Below are 26732 nucleotides of genomic sequence, written 5' to 3'. Positions count from 1 at the left end.
TTGAAACACACTGAACATCTTTCTCGTGTATTCTTATGGACAAAAATAAATCAATGCTAGAAAAATGTGTTAAAAAGAGCAAAACTTTGTTTAATTGGTTCAACGTTATCACATACACATTGTAAAACATGTGCACCAAGGCTAAATCTAAGCATAATTACACAGAACAGAATTTATAATGCTGCATTTCCAACTTGCCACACACTGTCACATCAGCTTGATTTCTGCATAATAGATGTAGCGACGCTGGCACTTAGCTGGGTTGTGCCTCTTGGCTTCCATCCCTCCGATGCTGATTTGAAGCTGTTTAAACTGGCCGTGACACGAACAATCCCTGATGACTTGTGAAAAGTTGTAGCAGGTTTGGATCAAAGATGCGCCTTGACACTTCTCATGGAAACAGCTGAGGATAACCTTCTGGAGCGTCTGCATGCAAAGGGAGCCCTAGCTCTGGTGACCAGCTGCGACATCACACCACAAACTACGGTCTGAGAATTGCCAAAAGAAGATTACACTTCCATTTCCACGTTTGTTGATGGAAATTTCTATGCACTCAGAAACAAAACACAGAGGTCCGCGTGGACTTCTAGAAGGAGAACCGAAAAACGGATTCTGGGATGGTTTTCACTTAAGCCCGATTTTTGAATAATCGTCCAGTTCTAAAAGCATAAAAGACTCCATATGTGGTGGGAAATAAATCTACGCAGCACCTCTGGAAATCCCAAACACAAACCGATTCAACTCTCGGACGTTTCCCAAACAGACAGGGATCCCACCAGGTTACACGTGACTTCAAAGTGAACAAATAAATGCAGAGAAATCAGGAGCTGCAGGTTGCTGAGACCTCACTTTCTGATTGGCTGCGGGTCACATTAAACAAGCAGAACATTTGTTTGTCCAGGAAAATCAAAACTTGGATAGGATTTCTGACATCCATCTCATCCCATTGAGCACACCAGAGCGCTCATAACACACCGCAAAAGGTAGGCTTATCTGACAAGATTCTCTTTAGAGCCATTTCGCAATCGTGTGCAAGTCAAAGATTTTAAGAAGAGGCGGGGCTAGCAACAAGTCGGCATGATTATCCTGCTGTGTGTACCTGACAATAAACATGAATGAAAGTAACTCTAATCTTTAAAATGTCCCCAATCTATCAAAATTGTTACACATAACACAAATATGTACATAAATTGTAAATATTAGCATCAGGTTTTAGCATTTGATTTATTTAGAAACCCTTTTTCTGTCAGTCAGCGCTGCTCAGAGAGCTGTGCACGAAACATAGGATATATGGAGAGTTAATTATGCAGACAAAACAACTGGAATTAAACCACACCAACTTTAACCAGTTAAAAATAAAAGCACACGGAACCACTTCTAACAAAAAACAACTGCAATGAGACCCAGGAGATGAGAAGAGAAAGTGCACGGTTAGCAAAACTTAGCAGAGTTAGTGTAAGGTTTTGGCCCAGACAGAGCCTCTGCCTTGTCACTCACTCAGGATGTTACCAGCGGTTTGTCCACAGAAGAAAAAACAAGAGTCCAGGTTGTTGCAGAGCTCTGACTTTTTATCCTTTTTTTTGATTGCAAACAATCCATGACATTGGGGCATGGATTCCCCTTAACAAGCAATCAACCACCCCAACAGTACTGAATCCACCCTTTTTAAAGCTAACTTGGGACCAGCCATTATGACATGGGCAGGGGAAACAATTAGCTTGAAATCCTGCAATCAATAAAGTACATCTCAACATCAACATCAACAAAATATGTCAAACAATCTATTTACATATTTACCTCCTACCTTAACTCAAAATAACAAAACCAAGAACAACTACACTTAAACAAACACAAGATAACCTCCTCTCCCCCCTTCTCTTCAGTCAGTTAGTTTCTCCCTCAGTAGAGCTGATTAAGCACACCAGGAACTGATCATGGCTGCCTATGGGCACGCTTCCATGGCAACACTTAAACAAATGACCTCAGAAAGAAGGGAGTGATGAACACCAGTAGATCAACTTAACTTAAAGTAATTTATAGATTACCAAGTGTATTTGACCTAAAACACGCAAAAATACAGGAGTAAACAGAAACAAGACATAACTATTAGTGAGGAGATAAATCCCTCACACTTCCCTCCCCTTCAGATGACTCGCTGTGCCCCCAGCGAGACAGGAAGTCAGCCACCCCATTCTCCTTCCCTGGAATGTGATAAATCCTGAACCGGTATGGTTGAAGAGACAAGAACCATCTGGTGATACGGCTGTTTGTGTCCTTCATCACCTCCAACCATTTGAGTGCTCGATGGTCAGTCTCCAGGGTGAACTCACGTCCCAATAGGTAGTATCTGAAAGAATCAATTGTCCACCTAACGGCCAGGCACTCCAGTTCTACCGCCGAGTATCTGGTCTCACGTGGGAACAACTTCCTGCTGACAAATGCCACCGGTTTCCTCTCCACTCCTTCTCCCTGCAAGAGGACTCCACCAATCCCTCTAGTGGAGGCATCAGTCTGAACAAAAAAAAGGCAAATTAAAGTTGGGGCTCTGAAGTACAACATCCTGACAAAGCACATTTTTCAGATCTTGAAACGCCAACTCTTGTTCTTCTCCCCACACAATCTTTGTTGTAGACGTACTTGTGAGATCGGTGAGAGGGGCAGCTCTGGCAGAAAAATTCCTTATAAACCGCTGATACCAACCTACCAAGCCCAAAAAGGACTTCACCTGCTTCCTTGTGGTTGGCCTTGCAGCTGCTTTAATTGCATCAACTTTGTCTTTCACGGGCTTAATAACCCCTTGTCCCAGGGTGTGGCCCAAATACTGAAGCTCCTTCTTGGCCAAGCAACATTTCTTGGGATGGATGGTCAGGCCCGCCTCCTTTATCCTCTGCAGGACCTCCTTCAGGTGGATGAGATGTTCTTTCCATGTGTTGCTGTAGATAACCACATCATCAAGGTAAGCCGCAGCAAACGAATCCATACCAGACAGCACCTTGCTCATCAGCCTCTGAAAGGTGGCTGGCGCACCATGGAGTCCGAAAGGCATCTTTGTGAACTGCCACAGTCCTTGAGGGGTCCTAAAAGCAGTGAGAGGCTTAGCAGCATCAGTCAAAGGCACCTGCCAATACCCTTTACAGAGATCCAGAGTACTTATGTATTTGGCTTGGCCCACACACTCTATAAGATCATCTAGTCTCGGCAATGGGTAAGCATCAAAATCTGACTGTGCATTCACCCTTCTGAAGTCAATACAGAAACGAATACTCCCATCCTTTTTGATTACCAGAACCACGGGGTTGCTCCATTCGCTATTAGACAGTTCAATCACCCCAAGCTTCAACATGACCTCAATTTCATCTCTGAGCACAGGAAGCATTTTCTCTGGGACGCGGTACATCCGTTGTCTGATGGGAGTGCTGCTCTTTAGGTGGATGTCATGTCGCACCAGATCTGTAGTTCCTGGTCGCTCCTGAAACAGATCTGGAGGAATAATGGCCTCCAGCTCCTGCTGCTGCGTGAGAGAGAGATGGGACAAATCAAGTGAGGCTGGACTGTCATTCACAGGTGGCAACTCTCTCTCCACCTCATACTCTTCTTCCACCTTCTGAACAAAACATTGCTCACAAAGTGGGGGGTCACGAGATTTCCACTCTTTGAGAAGATTGATGTGGAAAACCTGCTTTGGGTTCCTCCTCTCAGGCATCTCAATCTCATAGGTGGTCCCACCTAGTCTCCTCAACACAGTATACGGACCCTGCCATTTCGCCAACAGTTTATTATCAGATGTAGGAAGTAGTAAAAAAACCTTCTGACCTGGGTTGAAGACTCTCTGCCTGGCTGTCTTGTCATACCAGGTTTGTTGTTGCTGTTGCACCCTTTCCAGTTGGTTCCTCACAAGGTTGGTTGCTTCCTCCATCTTCTCCCTCATTTTCAAAACATGACTGACAACATTAGTCGGCTCACCCCTTGGCCCAACCCATGACTCCTGAAGGATGTCCAGAGGACCCCTTAGCTGCCTGCCATAGAGAAGTTCAAATGGTGAAAACCCAGTGGAAGCCTGAGGGACTTCCCGGTATGCAAAAAGCAAATAGGGCAACCACTTGTCCCAGTCTTTCCCATTGATGGAAATGAACTTCTTTAACATGCTCTTTAAGGTCCTGTTATAACGTTCCACTAGACCATCAGTCTGGGGGTGGTAGGGGGTGGTCCGAATACCCTTAATGCCTAACAGTCTATAGATTTGCTTCAGTGTGTTGGACAAAAAGTTAGTACCTTGGTCAGTTAAGATTTCTGCTGGGATTCCCACCCTAGAAAACAGTTGGAGCAATATATAGGCTACCTGTTTAGCAGTGATGTTCCTAAGAGGAAAAGCTTCAGGGTAACGCGTGCTATAGTCACATATAACCAGGATAAAGCAATTCCCTGCTTGGGTTCTCTCAAGGGGTCCTACAATGTCCATACCTATTCTTTTAAAGGGGACATCAATAATAGGCAGGGGTTGCAGGGGATACTTGGGAACATTCTTTCCTCCTGACATCTGGCACACTGGACATGACTGGCAATACTGCTGCACCTCCTTCTGAATGCCTGGCCAGTAAAACCTATTTGAGATTCTATCAAAAGTCTTCTTGAAACCCAAGTGCCCTGCCCATGGAATACTGTGCCCCAGCTTTAAAACCTGTTCCCTAAGCATTTTAGGTACCACTAGTTTCTCTGACCCTGTTCCTCTAGATTTGTGAAAAAGCACCCCATCTGTCAGAACATATCCTTCCCCATTGGGATGTGCATTATCCTTCTCTGTAATTGATACTGCATGTTCAAAAAAACTGTGTAGTGATTCATCCTGCTTTTGCAACTGCTTGAAGTCCACTGGTTCATCCACCCCATCCACATCAACTTCCGGAAACCCCAGAGATGTGTGTTTAACAGTACCAGCCATTTTAAGTAGCCACCTTTGCTTTTTGCTCTTCCTAGCCTTAACAGGGTGCTCTGTAGGGAGCTCAGATTTAAAGAACGGCAGTTCACGCAAAGAATGTTGCTCACCATCACTCCCAGAACCGCATTGCTGGTCTGGTCCCATCTTGTCCCCAATGCGTTCAGATTCCAAACCATCCTCATCAGCTAAAGTTTGATTTCTACTTTGTGATCTGGTTACAACATACACGGGTTTACATGATTGAACCAACTCCTGTAAGATGGGAATGTCCTGCCCCAAAATTACCTGATGGGCTAAACCTGCCACTACACCCACACTTAGGAGAAAAGTTTGGTTGACAACCTCCAAAAACACGACAGCTGTGGGGTAAGTTTTATGATCCCCATGAACACAGGAGATATTGAGGCCAGGGCCTTCAAAGTAGGGCTGGTTGGTCAAAAGGGAAGGATGAACCAACGTCTGAACACTTCCTGTATCTAACAAGGCAGTTGCTGGTTTTCCATCCACTTTAATTTCCAGCAGCTGTTTTCTCCCCTGCTGCAGATTTTGTGCAAAAGCTGGCCGTGGAACTGTGCAGAAATATGCAGATTTAGCTCTCCTTAAAGGACAGTCAGGTTTTATATGTCCTACTTGACCACAAACATAACAAACCACAGGTTTTGCTGGTAGCGTAGTTTTATTAAAGGGAACACTTGCCTGTCGTTGTTTCTCCCTACCTGCCATCTGCCCTGGACCACCACCCACACCAGACCCCCCAGACTTACCCTGTGAAGGACTGGACTTCTGTTGAAGGCTAAACCTGAAGGTCTTTGGTCCCCGGCGTGCAGCCAGGTAGTTCTCCACCAAGTCTGCTGCATTCCGAGCTGAAGTTGGATTTCTCTCTTTAACCCACACCCTGATTTCAGGTGAAAGAGAACGATAAAACTGTTCCAGGATGAGGATTTCACCAATCTCTTCCTTTCTTCTCCTTTCAGGGTGCATCCACTTGAAATAAAGATCTTTCAAATGATTATAGAACTCCCGAGGCGTCTCGCTTCCACGTACATCAGGCTCTCGGAACCGTTGTCGGTATACTTCCTCATTTATCTCATACTTTGTCAAGATGGCTTCTTTGACTCTGATGTATTCAGAAGAGTCCTCTGAAGCCATGGCCACATAGGCTGCCCGGGCTTTTCCTGTAAGATGTGGTACCAGCCTCACTGCCCAGTCCCTTTCTGGCCACAGGTATGCCGTTGCTAATCGTTCAAAGGTCGTCAGATATTGTTCAATGTCATCCCCCTCCTCCAGCTTTGGCACCGCCGGCTGAGACCATCCTCTCGCTGCTGGCTCACCACCGGAGGGTTCGTCATCTGGCGGTGAGGGGCTCGAGCCCCCCTCTGACCGAGACGAAGGGCCTGGCTGAGGATCATGTTCACTTCCTCGCTGCCCGTCCAGGTCATCTCGGAGGTTATTAACTTGAACTTGAACTTGACTCCATCTCCTTTCCTGCTTGATTGCTTCCTTTTCCCATCTGTCAGCGAACTCACTTTGGGACTGTAGGCATTTCTGCAGCATTGCAACAATAGAGCTCATATCCGCTGAAAGTGGGGACACCTCTCCGGTGAACGTAGCTACGGCCGGCCGCCCCGTAGCCATTTCCTGCTCCATCTCCTCCACCGCTTCCGCCTCAACAGCCTTGCTGCTCTTTGACTGCTGCTTTGGACCCATGATCACTCCTTCTGGACAGCTCTCGACATCAGCGCCACATCCCACCTCTGCCACCAACTGTAAGGTTTTGGCCCAGACAGAGCCTCTGCCTTGTCACTCACTCAGGATGTTACCAGCGGTTTGTCCACAGAAGAAAAAACAAGAGTCCAGGATGTTGCAGAGCTCTGACTTTTTATCCTTTTTTTGATTGCAAACAATCCATGACATTGGGGCATGGATTCCCCTTAACAAGCAATCAACCACCCCAACAGTACTGAATCCACCCTTTTTAAAGCTAACTTGGGACCAGCCATTATGACATGGGCAGGGGAAACAATTAGCTTGAAATCCTGCAATCAATAAAGTACATCTCAACATCAACATCAACAAAATATGTCAAACAATCTATTTACATATTTACCTCCTACCTTAACTCAAAATAACAAAACCAAGAACAACTACACTTAAACAAACACAAGATAACCTCCTCTCCCCCCTTCTCTTCAGTCAGTTAGTTTCTCCCTCAGTAGAGCTGATTAAGCACACCAGGAACTGATCATGGCTGCCTATGGGCGCGCTTCCATGGCAACACTTAAACAAATGACTTCAGAAAGAAGGGAGTGATGAACACCAGTAGATCAACTTAACTTAAAGTAATTTATAGATTACCAAGTGTATTTGACCTAAAACACACAAAAATACAGGAGTAAACAGAAACAAGACATAACTATTAGTGAGGAGATAAATCCCTCACAGTTAGAATCTGTTTAAAGCAGAGCGAGAGATGGTTCCAGAACCTCAGGCCCAAAACTGAAAAAGCACAGTCCCCCCTGGTCTTCTGTTGAGTGTCCAGGTTACTGAATGACCACACTTTGCTGAGCGAAAGGACCATGATGGCAAGTACTTGGATTACATTGATGAGAGATAGGACAGCTCCTTCCCAGCAAGAGACTTGAAATGAAGACCTTAAAATTAAATTGGTTCCGAACAGGAAGCCATTACAGAGAAGCCAGAATCAGGGCTCTGGTCCCATCTTTTAAGTCCACCGACAAGACCTAGCAGCAGAATTAGGCACCAATTGTAACCTAAACAGCAACGACTGAACTCTACCTGGCATAGAGAGTTACATAAGTCACCATCTCAAGATTTGCTTTAGAGAGTAGCGACTTAATCATTAAGTGTAAAAGCTGAAAAAATTCTTGACCTGGTGGTCTAGCTTCGATGCCACTCCCAGTTTTACACCCGGGGAGGCAACAACAGTCTCTATCTTGGGAGCCAATGACAAGTCAAGAAAATGACGCTGACAATTACTAAGCAAAAAGACATTTACCTCTGTTTGTTCTCATTAAAGCTCAGAAAATTTGATACCAACCATGCACATGTTATTAATGACCGAATCATACTCCCAAACTGCTGCTGGACAGCCACATAGATTTGACAGTCATTGGCGTATACATGAAAACTAATATTGTGCTTTTGAAGCAACAAGGCAGGAAGTAGAGAAAAAAAATCTGAGGGCCTAGCAGTGACACCTGAGGAACTCCCCACATCAGGGGATTCTTTTGCAGGAGAAATGTCCCAAGCTGACACAATAAGTTCTGTCGGAAAGAAATGTTATTTTCCATTGTGAGGGTGCACCAGAACATGCCCCATTTCCTCCACTGCTCCAAGCGAATCAGCAATACCCGATGATCAACCGTATCAAAGCCCGCTGTCACGCCCAAAAACAAAAAATATTCAACTGACATCCTGGCTTTACGTTGGTGTCTTCAACTGTCTGCAAAAGGCCTCTGCTTATGTCATTATTTTCTTATTGATGCTGGTTTTAACTGGTTGTGTGTTTTTACAGCTGATAACGCTCTGGTTGGCCCTTGGTAATTTTTTTTAACAATCTCCATGTTAGTTGTGCTCCTTTCAGAAATGAGTGAAAATACAAACACTGACTTTGTGTTCAGAGTAAAAGACGTCAGATTTATTTTATTTTACAGACTTGGTTTCCGCCCCTCTCAGGGAGCTCATATTATGAAAAGTCTTCTAGAAACATTGGCTTGAAACACTAAATCAATACAAGTGAAGATTTTATGTTTACATTAACTTGATTTTGATGGCAATGCAGTTTCTATCAAGGACAAATATAAATAGTCCTCTTGATGGTGTGTTCAGGGAACCCGGGCACTTTTCTTTATGATTGAGCTCACGAGGAAGGATCCACCAGGTACCTTTCTTTTTCTTCTTTGTCCTCTTATTGTTCCAGATGTTCCCAACAGAGTACTTGGCTCTCAGACTGCAGGTTTGGTTCATAGAGTTTCTAAAAGTAGGATGGAAGGCATAACTTTCAGTTCCCAGGATACTTTCTTGTGGAACCAGCTTCAAGTTTCTATGCATGAGGCAGACACCATGTCTACTGGTAAACTGGAAAACATCTTATAGTTTGGATCATCTTCAGCCCTCTCTTTAGTTATGATACCTTAGCTATTATCACTCAAAATAATCACAGAGGCGCTTTACCGGGAAAACGTTCCGATTGAATTCCATTCATTATTCTAGTCAGTTAAAATATTCCTATCTAAGGAAACCCAGCAGATAGCACTGAGTCACTGACTAGTTGTGTCAGAATCTTTACAGCAAACCCTAATGACCCTTTGCACGTGACGTCACGCCACTCATGTGACCGCCCCCTTCACCATGATGGACGGCAAAAAGACCGTTTATATCCGTAGAAACTCCAGTGAAAGTAGTCAAAACAAGCCAGTTTGTAGCCTTTTATATCTTTTATTTAGTTGATTCGACATTAAAACAGTTTTAGCTTGCTGCGTGGTCGGCTGCACTAACAGACAAGGATGTAAACTCAACTCGTTTTGTTTTTTTAATAACTTTGATGGAGACTGAGGACGGAGATGAACTGCAGTGATCAATCAAGCGGACTAGCAGCCCTCAGATTAGCAGCGAACATGTTTTTACCGGGTAAGATTAACGTTCATTTATTTCGCGAGGAAGACAGGGACAGGGATAAATGTGATGTGTTTCTACTAGCTACTGATAATCCTGATGGATGGGTATTTGACCACGGAGGCTGCGCTCCGTCCACTGCAGTGTAAAGTGAGACAATTATTAACAACATTAAAGCTCCGATGTATGATTACGTGTGTTAAAATTACGTTATTTATTTATAGGAGCGTCGGCGTTCAGAGATCTTCTCATTCCGGTGTGAGAGCAGCAGCTGAACCCAGTAACACCACCAGCAACAGAAGCTGGTAGGGATCCGGACTTTCTAACAATCAGCTTTGGTGTAAAGTGAAACGCTGTTTATAACATAAAGTTATAAATCCAGAGGGGTGAATTTAGGCAAAGTCAGCAACATGTTTACATCGGTGAACAGCTGCAGAGAGAACGTAAGCTAATGCTGGTAAGCTAGTTAGCATACCGCTAGTTAGCATACCGCTCTCTAAGAGCCCCCGCTAGATGTGCTACTTCTTCTGATAACTGAACTGGGCATGAACTAGTTGAAGGAATGCTGGAGGAGTTTTGTTTTGGTTTTGATCGCAAAAACAATTTCAGGCTCTACTTTTCCCTTTGTTTAGTACTCGTGCCGCTCACTGTTTACATGCTTTTGCCGTCCACCGTGGTGGACCCACGTGATTAGGTGACATTGGTGCAATGGGTCAATACTAAGCAAGCATGTAGCGACAGTGGAGAGGAAAACAGCAAGACGCCTCAGTATGAGCAGCAAAGCCGCCACGAGCCGCTGGGGTTTGTGTTGTAATATCAGGGGATTCAAGTGAATTTCTGTGGTTTTAGAAATGAATCTAAACCAATTTTAACACAACCATCCCATCTTTTCTTTTCACTCATAAATGTGTCACCTCTAATGGCAAATAAGGTAGTCACTGAGGAAACAGTAAATCTAAGTTTTTCTTAGAGGAAAAAAGCCTCTCAGTCTTTTTCTCAAACACCTTGATGCTATGACTTTATTACCAACCTTATGCAATTTCTATTTGTTTGTGCACCACAGTAGAATCAGCAGATAAACGTGTTGAATCAGTCCTGCAGGACGCTGATCTTTGCCATATTACAGCTGCTGTTTTAGCAGGCTGAGGCTGCACTGTTGCTGCTGTGTATGCTATTGCTCTATTTGATCAGAATCCACAGGGATTGGTCTGTCAGACCATGTTAAGTCAACTAAGGACAGGCTACGCACACTAGTGAATGTGCTGAGAGGGAACTTGAGTGTCACAGTAAGGAAGATATGAGGAGCATGAGGTTAAAGGGGGGAAATGGAAATAAAGGAGTACAAATCTGTATGTTTTATGCCTTTCCTGTTACATACGAAGGATGAAAAATTGATTTTTATCAAAAGTTGACAGCAGCAGTACATGTCAGCGTAGAGGGAAGTAGTCTGCAGATTCATAGTGAGTCAGAGAGAAAGTGATGCTGGCAGCGTGAAATAAGAGGGCAGAGGACGAAAGGAAAAGACTTAATGGGATTTCTTTTACATTAGAAGTGTGTGTCTGTGTCGGATTTGTAAATAAAAACGTATTACTGATTGGGCTGGGGGTAAACGATTATTTTTAAAACGATTATTCTGACGATTATTTTATCGAATAGTCGACTATTCTAATGACTATATAGAAAATTAATCTAATGATTATTTTTCTATTGCACAATTAATAAAAACCAAAAAATCTCAAATAAATTCCTCAAAAAAATTGATAAATTCTTACTGTAAGAGAATAAACACTACAGGCCTTCCATTTTGTATAACACTGCTTTTATTGTGTTGGTTGGTTATGTTCTGGTGACGTGTAGATCTTGGGAGTGCAGGCTGCTGCCTGAGAGGTGGTAGAAGATGGAGTGTCTCCATGCTGCTTTGTTTTGGTCACTTATGTGCGTGAGGCGAGTGGTGTTACGGGTTAAACCAAACTCAGGTGATATTTTACACTAAACCGAAAACCCACAACACTCTAAATGTAATAAAAGGGAGATCTACACCACAAAAAAGATGAACTCTAAACCAAAACGTAACAGCTTATCCAAACGCAAGAAGCTGTTAGCGAAGATGCTAACAGTAGCTTTACCAACATTAAGTTCAAGTTACCAAGTTTAAATAAACCAAAAACACCCAGCAGCAAACAGACCAGCACGGAGGAGAGACTGCTACCACCAGAACAGCTCTCCTAATGTCTGAAAGAAGCTCCTTAATGAAGGGAGAAGAGCTCCCGGTGATTTTCTACATCTGCGATAGACATGAAGCAGCGCATCTGACCCCGGAAGTTGTTGTCCGTTGCCGGGAGACAAAGGCGGGCAAAACAGGAAAATAATCTAGTAGTGGACGGACATTGTTCCGGGTCTTCGGTATTTGGCAGAGACGTTAGTGAAGGCGGAGAAGAGGGCGAACTAGAGGAAAAACAGGCCGATTCCTCCTCTATTTACAAACTCCTGGGCATGCAACAAGTGGGCGTGGTGCGTCAACTTCCGGATCTGACGTCGACAAATTTTTAGAATCGAGCCGTCGACTTCGTCGAGGCTTTGCTACAGCCCTACTGATTATAGATGAACAGTCTCAAATTTAAACAAAATAATGTTGCTTCCTACAGGACTGATGAGCTAATGGCTAGGATGGGCCCAGCCAAGAGCACATTATATTACAACACTAAAGAGCGTTTACACATTATCTTACCTGACCAGCGGAACAGCACTCTGTAGCCCTCCGCTGACCAGAAACCAAACTTAACAGTTTTGTGGTTTGAAATGTGGTTTTGCGATTTTAAAATCATACCTGCTTTAAGTCAACAGCTGTCGACCAGCTCAGTGGCCTGGGGGAATAAGAGGGGGACTGTGGATTCAAATCCACGGTTGGGTCATACCAAAGACTTTAAAAATGGTACCCAGTGCCTCCCAGCTTGACACTCAGCATTAAAGGGTCAAATCACCAAATAGTTCCCGAACGCGGCTGTGTCTGCAGCTCACCGTTCCCCCAGGTGGTGGGTCAAATGTGGAGAGCAAATTTCTCACACTAGTGTGAAAACTAGTGGGACTTCAATTTTAACTCTACTGTGCCGGTAGCTAATAAAATGGCTAGCAGTTAGCTTTTTTTCAGTTTTCCAACCATCAATAAAACAAAGAAGATTTTTTTCTTTTTTAGTTTGCATCATGGTGGAGCCAGGAAGAAAAAGTCAGAGACAATGTCTTTGGAGTTGAAGCAAAGTGCTAAACCCAGAGTGAACATCTATTTTAGTTTTAGGGAACTAACGCAGGGTACAAAATCACAACTGATGGTGACCTGGCTTTGTTGCTACTGGACTGCTACTTTGTTGCTATTGGTAATAATAGTTTTGTCCAACGATGTGGATCTTTTTCCTTTGTTACTTATGTTGTGTTAGTTCGCCTGTGTTAGCTTTAGCTCATTGTTAGCGCTAGCTACAGCATGATGTGTTTGTGACAATTGGGATTCTGCTTTCAAGGCAGTAGAAGGGAGAAGTGGGCCTGTTTTTGATATTTGAGTGCTGGAGCCCCCCAAGGTGCTTTATAACACAATCAGTTATTCACACCCTGGTGATGATGAGCTACATAGCCACAGCAGCCCTGGGGCACAATGACAGAGGTGAGTCTGCCGTACACCAACGCCTCCGGTCCCTCCGCCCACCACCAGCAGGAAACGCGGGTTAAGTGTCTTGCCAAAGGACACAACGACAGCAACAGACTGAGCAGGGCTTGAACCTACAACCTTCTGATTACGGGGCGAGCACTGTGCCACTGTCGCCCAATAGTGGGGACAATAAGTGCTGCTTTACATCGGCTAAAAACTATTAAAATCAGCGGATTATTTAAAGTTATCTTCATGAAGCTATACATTAACATCATATTTTTATTACATGAGTATTTGCTTAGAAGTATGTGGTTTTTTTTTACCCGTAGCAGCTAAACGCAGCCCTTGCTACATGTCTAGTTGTTTTTAAATCAAAATACCTGTGTAATACACTGTGGTGTAGAGGTTTCTAAAACGTGTTACGTGAACTGCAGTGAAATTTAGAAGACTTGATGTTCTGGCTGCTCTCGGCAAAGCTGTTAGCTCATTAGCCGTGTGGGTAGGGAAAGCTAATCTCCAGCCTAAGACCCTTCTATCTAAAACAGGTACCTTTACATTAAATTACAAATCTAAATAGCTGATAAAGTCATTTAAGTGTTTAGTCTTACTTTTTCATTGAGGTTGACCACATTTGCCTCAAAGTAATGGCCAAAATGAAGAGGCAAAATGTTTTGAGCAACTGTGACATGGGCCAGAAACACTGAGCTATGTCACCTCCCTGCAGCGGTCAGGAAATACTAAACATGTCCTGAAGAAGGAAAGCTGGTGAAGCAGCAATAGGGTCATGTGTGGTCACAGCTCAGTGATGCACAAAGGGAGCAATGGGCTGATTATACTTGCCGCAGTATTCAGTGTCTCAGCAAATTGTGATGTCAATACAGAATACACTCACTGTCTCAAGCAACAACCCAACAAAACAACTAAACGTCAGGAATTCATACAGGAGGTGCACCTCAGATAACATCTAGGAGAAATTTTGCTAAATTAGAAATTTCTGCAGATTTTTAGACAAAACAAATCTTCCCACAGTCAGCGTGAAATGTGTTGGAAAAGTTGGGCAGTTTATGACTTGCTAAAAAGACCAAAGTGTTCATCCCAGCAGGATTTGTCACAGGTTTGAGAGCGGCCTTCACAGAGCCGATCCTTAAGATGCCCTGTGGTGTCCATGACAACACTCTTTTCTATCAAAGCAGCAGATGAACTTCATAACTTGAAGGTAAGCCTGCCAGATCACAATGTACTGGACATCAAGCTTACATAGGATTTTTCTTTTCACCTAAACCAGCGAGTCTCCAGTCTGGATGTGAACCGAACACCAAGACCGTCTATATCCAGATCACAGATCACACTGAGAATGCACGGCTGCTAAGCTGCAATGAAACACATTTTTAAATGGTTTATTATTGTCCAAATCTGTAATCGTTTTGGGTTAAAAAAAAACTTTTTACAGCAATCTGGTCTGAGGTTAAGTCATGACATGCAACTCTTAAAGGTGCATTATGTAGAAATGAAGTAAAAATTACACCCTGTGGTAAAATGTGGTTACTGCAACGACTTTGAAACACTCTGGAGCTTTTTGACGGATGTCGTCAAATTACAATTGTTGGCGCTGCAGTATAAAGCTTGGTTTATGCTTGACGCATTCACTTTCTGCTTGGTGATGCGGCTCGCGACTGGAACGCGCTTCACAACTCGCAGTGTTTATGGTTCGTGGGGCTCGTCTCTGCGGTGAGCCAATATTCTCCAAAACTGAATGGGGCAGCATGGAGCTCTACGGCATGCATCCAACACTACACCATAGTAGAAGTAAAAATTACTGTTTACAACATGACATTTCAGCATTTTTAACAGCGTCCTCGTCTTTTCCGACAGTGTGAACTATTTCTCTCCAAGAATTATTAACAACATGTTGATCACGGTGATCTCTGAGAGCTGAATCATACAAATGGCTGTATTTACGAACAGTGTTGGGAGTAACACGGTACAAAAGTAATTAATTACTGTAATGCATTGCTTTTTGCTGTAATGTGGTAATGTAAGGCATTACAGGGAAAGAAAATGGTAATATTTACTCGGTACAATTGTCAGTAACGCGGTAATTACAATGCATTTTTAAACCCAGAGTCAAGCTGCGTTTCTTAAAAATTCAAATTGCGGGAAACCCGAAGAAAGTTCCAGTATCTGCATATATTACGTCATTTATGGACTCAGCTTTGCAGGCAGAGAGGACGCAGCGGTGACGGCTCAACTACTCCAGCTGCGTCCTGCGCTGTAACATTCACAAAATCGCTCCACTAAAACAAAATAATTCACCTGCGATCATTCATATCAGCGCATGTTCTCTGGTATTCTGTACTTTTCTGACGTCCTTTGCCTCCGCTGAGTTAATCTGGGCTCCGGTGATTTCAACTCATTGCTGCTGGAGCGCCGCGCATGTGAAGATCCCTTTGGCTGATTAGTTAGAAAGTAGGAAATATAGGAAACAGGTTTTCTGGAAGACGGAGAAAACATGCAGCATGCAGGACGGTTAGAGAGAGAAAGGGCAGGAAATTATTCAAATAAAATCAAGAAAACAAAACAAAGTGCTTGAAAAGAAAAAATGTAGGTAGATTTATCCCCAATAGACATTTTTACCAGAGAAAAGCAATAATATTTATAGCATTTAATATTTATACATGTGATAGAATCAGATCACCCCAGAAGTCAGTCCCACATCCAGGGCCGTATCAAGGCATTTGGGGACCAAGGCTAAATAGGCTTGGAGCCCCCACCACCTCACTCGCCGCTCAGTCAGGGCTGGACTGGGACAAAAATTCAGCCCGGGCATTTTGACTGGAGACCGGCCCATCACCTGTTTTTTTTTTTGGAAAAGACATTAAGCCTTACGCTGTTTCTGACACACACCAACGTACACTTTCTTATTGGTAGTGTTTATGTATCAATCTAATAAACGTAAACCTACACCATCCTTCCTATCCTGGTATTCTAAAAAGTAGGGTTGGGGGTAACTGACTATTTTTAAAATGATTATTCTGACAATTATTTTATCGAATAGTCGACTATTCTAATGACTATTTAGATGATTAATCTAGCGATTACTTTTCTATTGCACAATTAATAAAAACCAAAAAATTCTCAAATAAAATCCTCCAAAAAATTGATAAGTCGTTACTGTAAGAGAATAAACACTACAGGCCTTTCTATTTTGTATAACACTGCTTTTATTGTGTTGCGGTTGTTTATGTTCTGGTGACGTGTAGAACTTGGGAGTGCAGGCTGCTGCCTGAGAGGTGGTTGGAGACGGAGTGTCTCCATGCTGCTTTGTTTTGGTCACTTATGTGCATGAGGCAAGTGGTGTTACGACCCTTCTTGGGGAGTCACGTGTTTCTCCTATTTTAACTGTAAATCCTTCTAGCTGTTATATTTATAACAAGAAACAGATATTCGGACAGAATATTTTCACGTTTATTCGAATATGATTGTGGAACACACCCAGCATCATAATAAATGAAGTAATATTTATGCCAATTTAAGCCTTTATGGGTGACCAGGACTCTGTGTTTATGAATGTGGAAGACACCCAGCATCCTGTGATGGCACTAATAACATCAAGAGATAATAAATAAGGTAATATTAAGGTCAATGTAACCCTTTACACGTGACCAGGACACTGTAATCAATTTTTGGCAAGGGAAATGATCATTTGTTGCCATTTTTGAGGTGTTTATGAATGTGAAAGACACCCAGCATCCTGTGATGGCACCAATAACATCAAGAAATAATAAATAAAGTAATATTTAGGTAAATGTAACCCTTTACAGGTGACCAGGACACTGTAATCAATTTTTGGCAAGGGAAATTATCTTCCTTTTTTTTTTTTTTTTGCCATTTTAGGGGTGTTTTTGATTTGATGACACAGTGGGCAGTATGAGTACAGTAACATCAACAGATAATACATAAAACCCTTATTTGGTCAATTTTAGCCTCCATGAAAATCTTAGTGATTCAATCACTTTTTGGCAAGTAAAATCCCAGATAGCAAACATTTTGGTTTTATTTTGGTTTTATTTTGGCATTAATTGGGCATTTTGGCATCCTTCTGGCACAAAAATGTTCGAAAATGTATTTTGGCTTAAATGTGGCATAATTTTGGGTTCCCATTATAGACAATTACATCAGCAAGTGTTTCTGTTTTAACCGTGGCATAAATATGGTTTGCCATAATAGAAAATTAGGCGGCTGGCGATTATGGCATATTCTGGGTAGCCAGAAGAGAGCGGGACAGCGTCTGTGACTTCTGCAGGTGTGCTATGGGGTTATTTTGGCAAGCCATAAAACTCATCAAATGGCGGGAAAAATAGTGATCGAAGACTGGGAATCAGGACTAATTTGTTCATTTCTCCAGCATCACGACAGAGGTGAGTACTATTTCTTCTTGAATCCTACCTTTTTGTTTGCTATAGTTTTGTTTTAGGTCTGTATTGTTTGTTTTAGCAAAATGTAATATTCGGCCACGTTCCGGGTTCCAGAACTAATGGCTTGGTTTCTGCTAGTAGATAGTGGCTGTGCCGCTGTTTAGATGAGGTACAGATGCTAACTGTGGCTAACCTACAGCTAACGAGCGTCTATATACGACCGAGTGGCTTTGCCAAAGGGTCACGCGGTTCGCTGCGGCTGCAGCAGACTGTAACGGTACCGGGTGGTAGAGGGCTGCATCGGGATTGGGTCCCGCGGGACCCAACACAAGTCTTGCGGGGGAGGGCGGTGTGAATTTTGCTGCGGGCGGGAAGGGTCGGCTGGATCGGGATGAGTACGATGGAGTCGGCAACTGATGTTGAAAAGAAGCTGAAACAAGGTCTTTATGACACAAAAACCAAAGCAAGGCAAGTCAGACATTTGGAGCAGTTTCTCCGATTGTGTTAATATTTCTCATTCAGGTCTCAGAAAAGTGACCTCGATCACTGCCTGATTACAGAGGAGAATAGAATATGAAACGGCCTTGATTTCATTATCCCTTTAAGCACCACACAGTAGCTCCTTTATGTTTATTTTTAAGAATTTTATAGGTTAAGTAGCGAGTTGTTTGAAATAACATGCGCCGATGCGTCACCGGTGATCCTGGTGACGCATCGGCGTTAAAGGGTTAAAAACTAAATGAAAACAAAGTGCGTCAATCCTGACCAATGTGTTAAAAGATGTGCAGGATCCGATCAATTTGTTTTTCCCTCATTTACAGTCACGGAGATAACGGCACACTGGCTCTGGTGTTAATCAAGTTAAATTTAATCTCTTTCCAACAATTTTCACAAGAAAACAGAACAGTTAAAAGCAGGGCTTGTGTTGTGTTGACCGGATATTTCCCGTATTTGACCGTTTATTTTGACGGAGAAAGAATAGAAAGAATACGCATGCAGACGAACTGACATTTTATTGCAGATGTAGCTAAATCACCTGAGAAAAGATTCCCATCTGAACATCTGAGCTGGACACTGCTCAGCGCAGCTCACTGTCAGCGCATACATAAGGTGCACAGCGAGCTGAAGATGTGGAGAGGAGCTTGGAGCGCATCGCAGAACCAGGGCGCATGCGGGAAGGTTCCTCCCACTGAAGCAAGTGTTTTCCTAACCCTGTCTCTCAGAGAGACTGTCAGAAAATGTTCCCTGATTATGAAACTTTGGCTGAATAGTGCTTGTTCCTGTCTCCAATGTGGCAACGCATCCCTGAGCCTGTCTGAGGAGAAGCCCAGAATCTCACATCCTCTTCAGCTCAGAAAATGCCAATTATGAAAAAGCGTGACCTGTCAACCCAGTCTCACAGTAAGACCGGGTTGGAACTGTTCAGGTTTACGCAGACAATCTTTACATTTAGAATTGACTTACAGATATAAAATTAATTCAGTAAAATATAAAGCATTTTATTTAAATATCCATTCATTATTTTACAAGCACAGAGAGCCGCACCAGATGGATAGAAGAGCCGCGGGTTGCCGACCCCTGGTATAGCCTATAAAATGACATGTTTTCTCCAGGACCAGAGAGGACACAAACTCAATACATGTCTTTTATTGTGAGGTAATAATTTCTCAGAGTTTTGCGGTTGCGGGCGGGAGTAGACATGCACACAGCGGGTGCGGGCGGGAGTATAACACACGTTGCGGTTGCAGGCGGTAATGGTCAGAAATTCAGCGGGAGCGGGCAGGAGCAGGATATTTAATAAAGATAATTAAGAAAGTGACACAACATGAAAATGTACTCTGTTGTGAACACAGATGACTTAATGAGGCGAGGAGGAAGCTCCCTCTTGCTGAGGAGCAGACAGACCTCCAGTCTGAGGCGGAAGCCATTGAAAGGCCTCAAAGAAGAATTAAGTAAGAATTTTGTGAACTTTCCATTCCTCCACCTCTTGGGCCTGTGTTGAATTTGCACTCATTAACTTAAAATAAATGTTTAATTCAGAATAAATGTTGTCTTGTGTGTTCATTTCCAAAGGCCAAGCATATGTCCAGGACCGGGCCTCATCAGAGGATGAAGCCCAGACCCCTGGAAGAGGGCTTCCCCCACCCCCAGCCATCCCCCCAGTGAGGAGAAGGTTCATCCTCCCCAATAACCTGTACCTCTGCCTGACCTGACCAATTACCAGGTAATGGAAATCTCAACAAATACCACAGTAACGTATGTATAGCAAATGGGTTTGAGTGTAGCTGATCATGTAAGTGTGGTGTTTCAAATGTGATACATTAGGAAATTTACAAAGGTTAATGAGGCAGTTACATGGAGAAAAACAATTCTGGAGCCATTACGTCACTGTTGAGGTCAATAATTGCATTTTGTAAACTGTTGTTCTTCTTCCTCTCCCTCTTCTACACACTCTTCCAGCATGTCATGACCCTGGGGACATCATTGCGGCAGGCCATTGACCTGCAGGGTCACCAGGGAACCCAGGGGGTTCCAGTTCCAACTCCCTCTTCATCTGGTGGGATGATGAGGGAGGAACCGGCTCTCCAGGTGCCTACAGTTTGCCCCAACTCCTCTCCAGAGCAGTGGCAGCAGAGGGACGACATGACATGTAAGGTTTTTATGGTTTACACTCACCCAGTCCTCACATGCCAGTTACAATATACAAACACATGATCCACACATACATACTAATATAAGATGGTTTATAAAGCTAAACACACACACACACACACACACACACACACACACACACACACACACACACACACACAGAGAGAGAGAGAGAGAGTCTGAATGGAAAAGAATTATGTTTATGTATTTAGCAGATGCTTTTGTCCTAAGTGACTTACAAGTGATAATCGGCATGTTGCCCTTGAGGCTAACAACAACAACAACAACAACAACTTGACATCAATCATGGAGAGGAGGGAACAAGGAGTGGACAGTAGAGAGGGGGGACGGGTGCAGGGAGGGTGCTAGTTAAGAAGATGCTCTCTGAAGAGCAGGGTCTTTAGGAGTTTCTTGAAAATTGAAAACGAAGCTCCTGTTCTGGTAGTGCTTGGAAGGTCATTCCACATTTGTGGAACGATGCATGAGAAGAGTCTGGATTGTCCTGAGCGTGGTGTAGGCACTGCTAGCCGACGATCCTGTGATGACTGGAGCGGCCAGGCCGAGACGTAAGCCTTTGCAAGAGGATTCAGGTAGATGGGAGCCGTACCATCTCGGACTTTGTATGCTAGTGTTAGCAATTTGAATTTGATGCGTGTTGTTAGCGGTAGCCAGTGGAGCTCAATGAACAGAGGGGTGACGTGTGCTCTTTTTGGTTAATTAAAATGCCACACACACACACACACACACACACACACACACACACACACACACACACACACACACACACACACACACACACACACACACACACACACACACAACATGTAAATGCAAAAAATGCTTAAACTATGTTGTTTCTTTGTGTCTGAAATGCTTTTCAGCTCTCCTGCATGAAGTCCTGGTGAAACAGGAAATAATCCTTCAGCAGCAGCACGGCCTCACCAAAATGGTGCAGGACCTTTTGTTGCTGTTGCTGCTCGTCAGGGCCTGACCACAGGGGGAAGTGTGGAGACGAGGCACCACGGCATCTTCCCCTTGGCAGATGTTCAGGCCCTGATGGCCCTGGAGAGGGAGCTTGGAATCAGTCCAACATTGGCCCATGAATTGGTGAGCTTTTTTCTGTTCTTTACAGCAAAGTTTTGGACAATGCATTTTGGCATGCACATCCAATTTATGTGTTGTTCAATATCTTAAAGTGGTAGATATGCCAAAGGAGTTAAAGGACTGCTTGTGCAGTCAACGAGCTGCACCCAATTATCCCCCCCCCCCCCCCCCCCCCACACACACACACACGTTTTAGGTCTCTGCCCTTCATCAGGCAACCATGTAATGCCAAATAAATAAATAGTGGCGCACAATGGCTATCCAGGCTTTTCTTTAAGTTTGTATAATATTTGTTTGAAAATTCAATGAAAATCAATCGTTGTTTAAAAAATTAATGAAGATCAATTTTTCTAATTTTAGGGTTCAACACTCGGCCTTGCGGGGGGGTCCACAGTTAAGGACATGGTGTGGCGGGTCCTCAAAGGAGCCATGACTAATGCCCTCGCCGAGGGCAAAATGGGAAGGTGGCCTTTGAGAGGCTCCATCTAAAAGGCATTGTAATTGGTAAGTTTAATCACATCAGTAACACGACTGTTCTATCACACAGCTGATAAAATCATAGTTTAGGATAAAATTATTAGCCACCCATGACAATCACATTTCTTTTCAAAGTCAAAATACTTATAGTCTTAACAACTCATTTGCGAAATGGCACGCAGTGCGCCTGTGACTATCTCGTAATTATAACACCACGCTATCGCTGGCTTCAAGACAGCTATTGCCACTTTGCCCGCAATGTGACGCGTTCTTCAGGGTCAACTCTCGCTCGTGAAATTCTTGTTTGGTTTTAGTGTCAGGAAAGAACCGCTGGTTTGTGTTTGGTAAACTGTGTTTGGTAAAGTAAACTGTGGCAGTGTAAGTACTAAGTGACTATGATGATTTAATGTTGTAACTTTGGCTGTCACTTTCAACCCCATATGACGAGATGCATCCATTAACTAATGCAAAACTGACTTTTTAACTAGCCAGTTACTTAGCCCACCACAGGTCTCTTTTGCATGGACTGTTGCGTCGTCCTTTTTTAAGTCTTTCTCCATGTGTATGCCTTTATTTTCAGCTGCAGTGAGAAGGAATCCAGTCTGTGTGGCATCTACAGAGGCAGAAATTGTAAATACAATTAAAAAATGGTTCTACTGGGCTGGGGATGGGGACGGAGGGCGCAAAAGGAGAATGCCCGCCCAACCAACCCCTCAACCAGCCCAGGACTCAGTCCAGGACTGACCTTTACAAAAATAAATAAATAAATAAAATATTCAAATTTTACTCTTGTTTGGTTTTATGTTTATGCACCTCGTACACACAGTAACCTAGGCTATTTCACAAGGCTATTTAACTGAGGCACAACATCTGAATCTTCTGTACAAGGACATTTTATGGTCTATTAAAATGTTAAATTAAATTTAGCATAAGGTTCAGAATAAAATATAATCTTTTGGTAAATGTATGGCTAATTATGGATAAGTTATGGTTCATATTTGGCTTTATTATGGGATTTTGGGATGGTTATGGCTATGCTTTGGAAAGCCACATTTTATTTTGGGTGATCTTTTGGCAAACTTATGGTTACACTTTGATATCCTTTGGCCATTTTGTGGTGTTTTGGGGTTCTTTTGGTATAGTTATGGTTGTGCTTTGGAATTCCACAATTTATTTTGGAAGAATTCTGGCAACCTTTTGACAATCCATAATTCTATTTTGGCGTGCCTTATTTGGGCCATATATGGCCCATCATTCCATCCAAAAGAGTACCAAGACTGGCTTGCCAAACTAGTGCCAAAAATGATTCTGGCAACCTTTTGACAATCCATAATTCTATTTTGGTGTGCCTAATATGGGCCATATTTGGCCCATCATTCCATCCAAAAGAGTACCAAGACTGGCTTGCCAAACTAGGGCCAAAAAGAATTTGCTATCTGGGATGCCATTTTATTTGTCTACAATTAAATCATCAATAAAGAATTTAAAGATATTTTGAGGCATTTCTTATAGGTAAACGGGAGGGTGTAGTCTATTTGGCAAGTGACAATCTTAATTTTATGTGCTGAAGTGCTTTTATCTTGTTACTTTTAAACAGAGCAATGTAATGAATAGCAACCTACACAGTGTCATTAAAGCCAAAGCTTGATCATTTTGAATACTTTTTTTCAAGTAAAAATGTGCCCCAAACTAGTTAACTGTGGCTCCATGTCAAGTGGACTAAAGAAAGGAAGGGGAAAAAATTAAATCGCTGGAGAATTGTTTATTTCCATTTATACAACGTTTACATTCAATACAGGGTACCATTTTACATTGTTTATTTTTTTAGTATCAAGGCTGTAACATAAAGAAAGCCAGTTCTTACCACAAAGTTTGTGGCACAAACCATCTTTCAATCGCAAATATTGCAAAAAGGATTAATATATCCTCATTGTGAACGTTTAAGATAAATAGCAACACTTAAAACAACTTCCGAACTGGAAAAACTAATGTGGCAAGGTGCAGAAACGAGTGTCTGGGCGGGATTCGATCCCCAGACCTCTGGGGTGAGAGTCACACGCTCTAACCAGTCAGCCAAAGGGACATCTCTCTGGCCAAGTAGCCAGGGCGCGTCATCAATCGGGATATTGTGGATGCTCACACTGCCACATCTTCCTCCCTCTTTCCACAAGCACGTCCTCGTGCTCCCGCGCAGGATGCCACAAACACTGCCACACTAATATCCGCGATAAACATCTGTTTAAGTACCGGAAGAGGTTATCTTTGCTTTCTGAATGTCCATATTGCTAGATATGCTGAGTTTTAGGGCGAAATCCTGGGGAATTTTGTCTAGAAATGCAATTACCTAACCGTGCGCGATCCCGCGGTGGCTAATCATTTTTTGGCAGCGAGTCAATTTATGGCACAACACCGGCTCGGGTTTCTCCTCCTCCTCCCTCTTTTCTTCTCTAACCTGTCGCTGGGCTGAGGCTCCATCACTTCCTAAATTGATTTTACTTGAACCTTCACTACCAAACAACTGTGAGATTTTAACACATGTGCCAGCATCAGCCTGAAGGGCCAGTTTCTTTTTTAGTCGAATTTTCTCCGCTCCTCCTTTCCGTTTTTTGTTCTCCATTTTGTAAAGCTCGTCTGTCTGTTTACTGAGATTCACAAACAACTGGCGGGTGCATCAGACCTCTGGCTATTGGTCCAGCCCAGAGTGTATTATTACCAATTGGCCAATCCGCCAACTTTTACGAGGCGTCGCGTGGGGCGGCGCGGACAAGTTGTCCGCAACAACTAGAGGCCAGAAAAAAAAAAAAAAAAAAACAGATAAAAGATGAAAGGGTCGGCCCAGCGGGCAGTTGCCCGCTATGCCCTATGGTCAGTCCAGCACTGCGCTCAGTTAATCTAAGATGACAGCGTGCTGAGAGTACAGTTTGTTGTTTCATTTATTTCATAAACAATCCTTCTAAAGAACTGTTTTTAACAGCAGTCCTAGCTCAGACACCACATACCTTCCACCGGATGTGTCATGAATTCACCAGGCATCAGATTACCAAACTCATACTGAAGTTGTTTTGTTGAAAGTAACTTAGAGTAATGCAAAAGTAGTGTAATGCCTTACATTTTAAAATCAGTAATATTGTAATGTAATGAATTACTTTAAAAGGAGGGTAACAAGTAATAAATAATGCATTACAGTTTTGAAGTAACTTGCCCAACACTGTTTACGAACCTCTGCCGTACTAGTTCTTGCCGGTCCGCCATGTTTTTCCGCGTCCGTCCGTCCACGTGGTTAGAAATTTTCCGAGGTGCGCGTTGCGGAAATTCTGGGCCGTGCGGAGGCGCGGTGGAGGGGCGTGGTTGTTAAAATGACGCAACTTTTCCGTGCGGACCTTGCGGACGCGTCAAGCATGAACCAACCTTTAGCTCACAGGAGACCCCCCCACCCCACCCCACCCATCCACACACACACACACACACTGATGGTAAACAGTAGTTAAGTGCCTCCTTTCTTTGTTTTGAAATGAGGAAAACTGACAATCCCCACAGCTGGATAAGAAACGTTTCAGTATAACCTTCCTTTCTAAATGATTAACATTAGACTCTTTTGGCATTTTCGCACTGTAAAACTCTCACTATAATCTTACATACTGCACATTTAACAGGCAACAGCACGTTTAAGTGTTTCGGCTATCCAGCTTTAAAGGTTAGTAAATCAGATAGCAAGTAGCTCATGGCTGTGGAGTGTTCAGCTGGAGTCCTGCAAACATGAGTCGAAATTTCACTCTCAATATTTGAAAATCATATATGAAGTTGTGATATCACGTCACAACAGTTTTGTTTAAATGTACTTTTTTGTGTCCGGTCTAGAAGCAAAGCAATCAGAATTAAAGTCCGGGTGCCAACAAACAAGCCTTACACATTTACTCTCACAGGCGGAGCGTTTCAGCTTCAGCTCTGATTCTCTACCGCCTAATTTTAAAAATGTTATTAGAACTGCTTTTGGTTTATTTTGCAACCCAATAGGCAGAGACTGGGTGCAAGGAATCCACTTCTAGACCTGGAAGAGTGTCCAATAGTGAGTCTGATGGAGGAGATTTGAGCCCCAGACATCCAGAGAGGGAGCCCCATAAAGAGCACCACAGTAACAGACTCCCACCCCACCCACCAAAGCCACAGGAAGTTGGTTCATTAGGCTTGTAGTCCTAATGAACCAAGTAATTCTTGTAGTGCTTGATATTAGAAAAAAAAGGAAATAAGAACTAAGTTTATGATAATATAATAATTTATGTGAGTGCAGATAGTAACTGTGTGATTAACCATAAACACTAATAAATAGATAATCACAGATCAGTCAGGGTCTATGCTTGAGACGTACCAACATGTGAAATTTGCTCCATGTTGCTGAGCTGGAGAGTAAATGCCGCGTGACAAACATTAGGTGCATATATGTGCACCCCGAGTCTAGATTAGCTTACTTACTATACGTTCCTCACAGGCACGGGACTGGCCAGGCACCATCACTACGGATGTGTTTTCTGTTTGATGAGGGCAGTTTCCCCCGGATCCCCCACCAACAACAACCAGCACACACACACACACACACACACACACACACACACACACACACACACACACACACACACACACACACACACACTCAGCACTCACTGAATAAATTATTACAATTTATAAGTGACTGCGTTGTGGAATGCAACAGCGAGTTTAACCCCAAAAGATCTCATTTAATTTAGCAAGATGGGAGGAAAAACATATGAGCTGTTGAAACACGTGCACACACACACACACACACACACACACACACAAAGAGAATTTTTGCTTTTTTATTAGAACAGCTCCTCTCAAGTCGCAGGGACTTTAAATGTAC

At 43.1% G+C, this 26732-nt stretch overlaps 2 protein-coding genes across 3 annotated transcripts in view; both read right to left on the bottom strand.

Moving 5' to 3' along the window:
• Positions 1–26732, bottom strand: part of il1rapl2 (interleukin 1 receptor accessory protein-like 2) — a 713182-nt gene that overhangs the window by 673103 nt on the left and 13347 nt on the right. The window lies entirely within an intron of this gene.
• Positions 22–14638, bottom strand: LOC129162695 (uncharacterized). Its single transcript, XM_070553191.1, has one exon. The coding sequence runs from the start codon at positions 6641–6643 to the stop codon at positions 2507–2509; it is 4137 nt and encodes a 1378-aa protein (XP_070409292.1). The 5' UTR covers positions 6644–14638; the 3' UTR covers positions 22–2506.

This window comes from Nothobranchius furzeri, chromosome 1 (assembly GCF_043380555.1).
Source record: "Nothobranchius furzeri strain GRZ-AD chromosome 1, NfurGRZ-RIMD1, whole genome shotgun sequence".
NCBI lineage: Eukaryota > Metazoa > Chordata > Actinopteri > Cyprinodontiformes > Nothobranchiidae > Nothobranchius > Nothobranchius furzeri.
This window is presented reverse-complemented; position numbering and strand designations above follow the sequence as displayed.

Excerpts from the sequence above, each read along its gene's own strand:
- LOC129162695 (XM_070553191.1), bottom strand. The coding sequence starts at position 6,643 with ATGGGTCCAAAGCAGCAGTCAAAGAGCAGCAAGGCTGTTGAGGCGGAA.